Consider the following 3,503-nt stretch of genomic DNA (forward strand, 5'->3'; position numbering starts at 1 on the left):
TAAGATCATTCTTGGTATATACCCAGTGACCAGTACACAGTTACAAAATCAATATATTAAACGCATTGTTTTAATAAAAGTTTTTGTTTCTAGAACTTAAGTACCAGGTAATTTATAACACCATTAATCCAATATATATGCATATGCGCACAATAAAATCATGTATGTCCACCACTTTACCCTTTTTACAATTCATTGACCGACAACTTAGTGGTATTAATTTGAGCATTTCTTTATCCGCCGATTAAATTTCAACTCTAACTACTTACCAATTAACACACGTTCAATCCTTTATGTTGATTGAAATTCACAAAACCAATACAACCCTATTTTATTAACAAATACTTCACAAAACACGATGTATCCAATGTATACGGATGTGTTAATATTTTAGTGCGCAACCCCTCCCAAAAAAATCCGCCAAACCATATGCACACGTGGCAGCTCGCTCGTACTGATAACCCGCTACACACAACACCAAACACTACAAACCAATACGAGAAGATAACTTGCGTGAACTCGCAGCAACCCGCGGGCACTTTTGCTAGTATATATATATATATATATATATTTCATAAATGGCGTTATGTTTATTTGGTCAAGTTTTGTTCTTTGTAAGGATTACCCTTTATGCAAACGAGTCATGTCAAAATTTTCTAAAATATGTTGTTAAGAACTTTAACTAAACAGATATATTTCATTCAGCACAAAATAGTTAAGAGGGGTAAAATAGTCATTCTGCACATTCATTCAGATGTCTAGCCAAACAACAATTACTGATTCAACACTTACTGGTTCAGACTCTCTTAATCATTCAGACCTCTTATTAGTTCAGCACTTAATGGTTCAGCACTTGCCAAACAGCCCCTTAGGCAAAAACTATCTACATGGGTGAACTGATATCAAGCGACAACTAAAGCTTGTGAAGACTAGACTACGCAATACATATAGAAGCGGAAACTTATTGAGTTCCTTAGCTTGAAACCCCAAGAAATGGCGCCTGAAACTTTTACGATCCAAAACTCCTCCAAGATCCTACCTTTAATAGACAAATTGGATCATAACCTTTGTATAATAACAAATCAAGCATAATCCGTACAAAAGATGTAACCTGCTATGCAAAAAATGCTTAGCTTTTGTCCAAAAACCCGAACCAAACCTTTTTGGTTTGAGATATGATATATATGTAGGTAAACAATTTGAATGACAATCATTGTTCAATAAATAAAGATATGATTATCTATTTATATCTTTTCTATAAAAACTTATATTTTAAAAAAGTTAATTTACAACCATACCACAACAAACAAGTGCACCTCAAAAGTCAAAATTCATGATAATAGGAAATAAATAACGATGCCAAGTTTAGGCTCTTGTCAATTTTGCCCGTACCCAATTAACCCACCCGCCCGCCCGATTCCACCCAACCTGAAAAATCCTATTACCGTTTACCAGAAAATTGATTAAACAGAACATGCGTTTATCGGTTCGTCAATTGTTAGGTTCGTCAGTCGTTTATCGGTTATCAAAAACCCAAAAAACCATCCATGTAACATTTTTAAATGATTCATGCTTTGCTTTTGAGACGGATGGGATATATATATATACCCTGTGCACGGGTCCAGGTTTGTCGGACCAACTTGAGGTATGCATCCCTACCCTGCGTCTCTACAAGAGATTGTTTCCACAACTCGAGCATGCAACACGCACGTCACATGCCAGGAACCTTAATGTTGCTTCAAGGTTCACAGCCCATATATATTTTTAGGTTTCTGTATGCCAAAAACCAGCTATACTTCATTAATTTCCTCACATGTCACTACAAACAAGAAACATGTGCAGAAAGAAGCACGCCAATGTTTTCTAAACATAAAGCTCACAGTTACTAACAAGTGTGGCAAGAGAATAGATACAGATGAATGTATTACCAGACTACAGAAAACACAACCCATTTTGAAAATCGAGTGTCATGATTCAGCTGCAGCTGTAGTTTGCAACTCAACATCCCACTGGCTCTTGGGAATTTCACCTGAATCAGCAATAACCACCTTTTTTCTAGGCTTGCCACTGTAAGTACCTGCACCACCTTCAATTGCATACACGGTATCCATCCCTTCAATAACTTTTCCGAACACAACATGCTCCCCGTTCAACCTGCAAATTCCACAATTAAATCACTAAATTGATGATTTATATGCAGTTTGACTTTGATGCTTACCAATAGGTCTTAACTGTGGTGATGAAGAACTGTGCACAATTAGAATCTGGTCCTGAATTCACCATGGCCACCATACCTGCAACAACTGTAGCCTTTAGAATCATCTGATCTAATAATAAAGCAAAAGGCATTGATAGTCAAAAGTCAAAACCTGCATGTGAATGCTTGATCTTAAAATTTTCATCACGAAAGACTCCACCGTAGATGGATTCATTCCCTCTACCATTCCCGTATACAGTATCTCCACCTTGAACCATGAATCCAGGTATGATACGATGGAAGGGTGTTCCTTTATAATGTAAAGGTTTACCGCTTGCACCCTTGCCAAATTCCCCTAATAATCCCAAAAGAAATTTAGATAAATTCCTAACTTAAAACACCATTTTTATGAATATCTGAAACATCGGTTACCTGTGCACAAAGCTCTAAAATTCTCTGCAAACACAAACACAAACACACAAAGATCAAACGGAGTTAAGGTCCGCATCTCACAATGCAACAGATAAGATGGAAGAGTGGAGGCTTACCGACAGTTTTTGGTACAACTTCACCGTACAATCCAATAACAATTCTTCCTGCAAACAATAACACATTTAAAAAAGTAAACCTTTTGAATGAAAAGATGAAGTTGAAATGCTATCTGCATCATGGAAAGAAAGAAAGAAGCGTACCTAAGCGTTGCTTATCAATATCAACATCCAGAAACACTCGGTGTGTAGTTTCGTGCACCTTTTCCACTGCATCTTCCTCCTGAGCACACAAATTATATTATATTATATTATTTTATTTCAACAGACTAGAACTGATTGTAACCAATAGATGACGTAATAACAAGATTAAATTTAGAATGTTGTTGAAATCAGTCAGTTAATCCAGAAATGAAAACAAACCCTAGGAAGAGATACAAATGCACAAGGGCATTAATATTATTATTACCAGTTGAGAGGATGATGAGAAGGCGAGGAAGACGAAAACTAAACCGATCAATAAGATAAGAATGGATCGTGGCCGTACAATATTCCAGATCGCTCCACACATCACTGACTCCGTTTCTTCTTCTTTCTCATACATTCATTCAATCCACCAAAGAAAACTCTTTTAACACTATGTAATAATAATAATAATAACAGTTTGAGATCACCGACCGCCGCCACCGTCAGTGAATGTGAAGTGTTGACTGTTAAATCATGTGCGGATCTTGTGAAATGATGGATCTGCTGCTTCTGGGTTTTAGTGGTGGTGATATGGGTTCACACGCCAGGTGTTTGATAAATTGTCACTTTCT

General features: G+C 36.7%; 1 protein-coding gene across 1 annotated transcript; it reads right to left on the reverse strand.

Annotated features, from left to right (window-relative positions):
- Positions 1–1,049: 1,049 nt before the first annotated feature.
- Positions 1,050–3,503, reverse strand: LOC143617154 (peptidyl-prolyl cis-trans isomerase CYP21-1-like). Its single transcript, XM_077089803.1, has 7 exons — positions 3,155–3,503; positions 2,890–2,968; positions 2,746–2,793; positions 2,630–2,653; positions 2,370–2,552; positions 2,219–2,294; positions 1,050–2,154 (listed from the first exon to the last, which is right to left on the reverse strand). Exons 1-7 carry the CDS (start codon positions 3,287–3,289, stop codon positions 1,968–1,970), a joined length of 732 nt encoding a protein of 243 aa, XP_076945918.1. The 5' UTR covers positions 3,290–3,503; the 3' UTR covers positions 1,050–1,967.

Source organism: Bidens hawaiensis, unplaced genomic scaffold, assembly GCF_021521415.1.
Source record: "Bidens hawaiensis isolate Kalapana, Puna unplaced genomic scaffold, B.hawaiensis_p1.1 tig00052497_1, whole genome shotgun sequence".
NCBI classification, from domain to species: Eukaryota; Viridiplantae; Streptophyta; class Magnoliopsida; order Asterales; family Asteraceae; genus Bidens; species Bidens hawaiensis.

Excerpts from the sequence above, each read along its gene's own strand:
- LOC143617154 (XM_077089803.1), bottom strand. The coding sequence starts at position 3,289 with ATGTATGAGAAAGAAGAAGAAACGGAGTCAGTGATGTGTGGAGCGATC. Across the intron at positions 2,654-2,745 it reads AGTTGTACCAAAAACTGTCG|AGAATTTTAGAGCTTTGTGC; the intron begins GTAAGCCTCCAC and ends TTGTGTTTGCAG. Across the intron at positions 2,295-2,369 it reads GATCAAGCATTCACATGCAG|GTATGGTGGCCATGGTGAAT; the intron begins GTTTTGACTTTT and ends CAGTTGTTGCAG.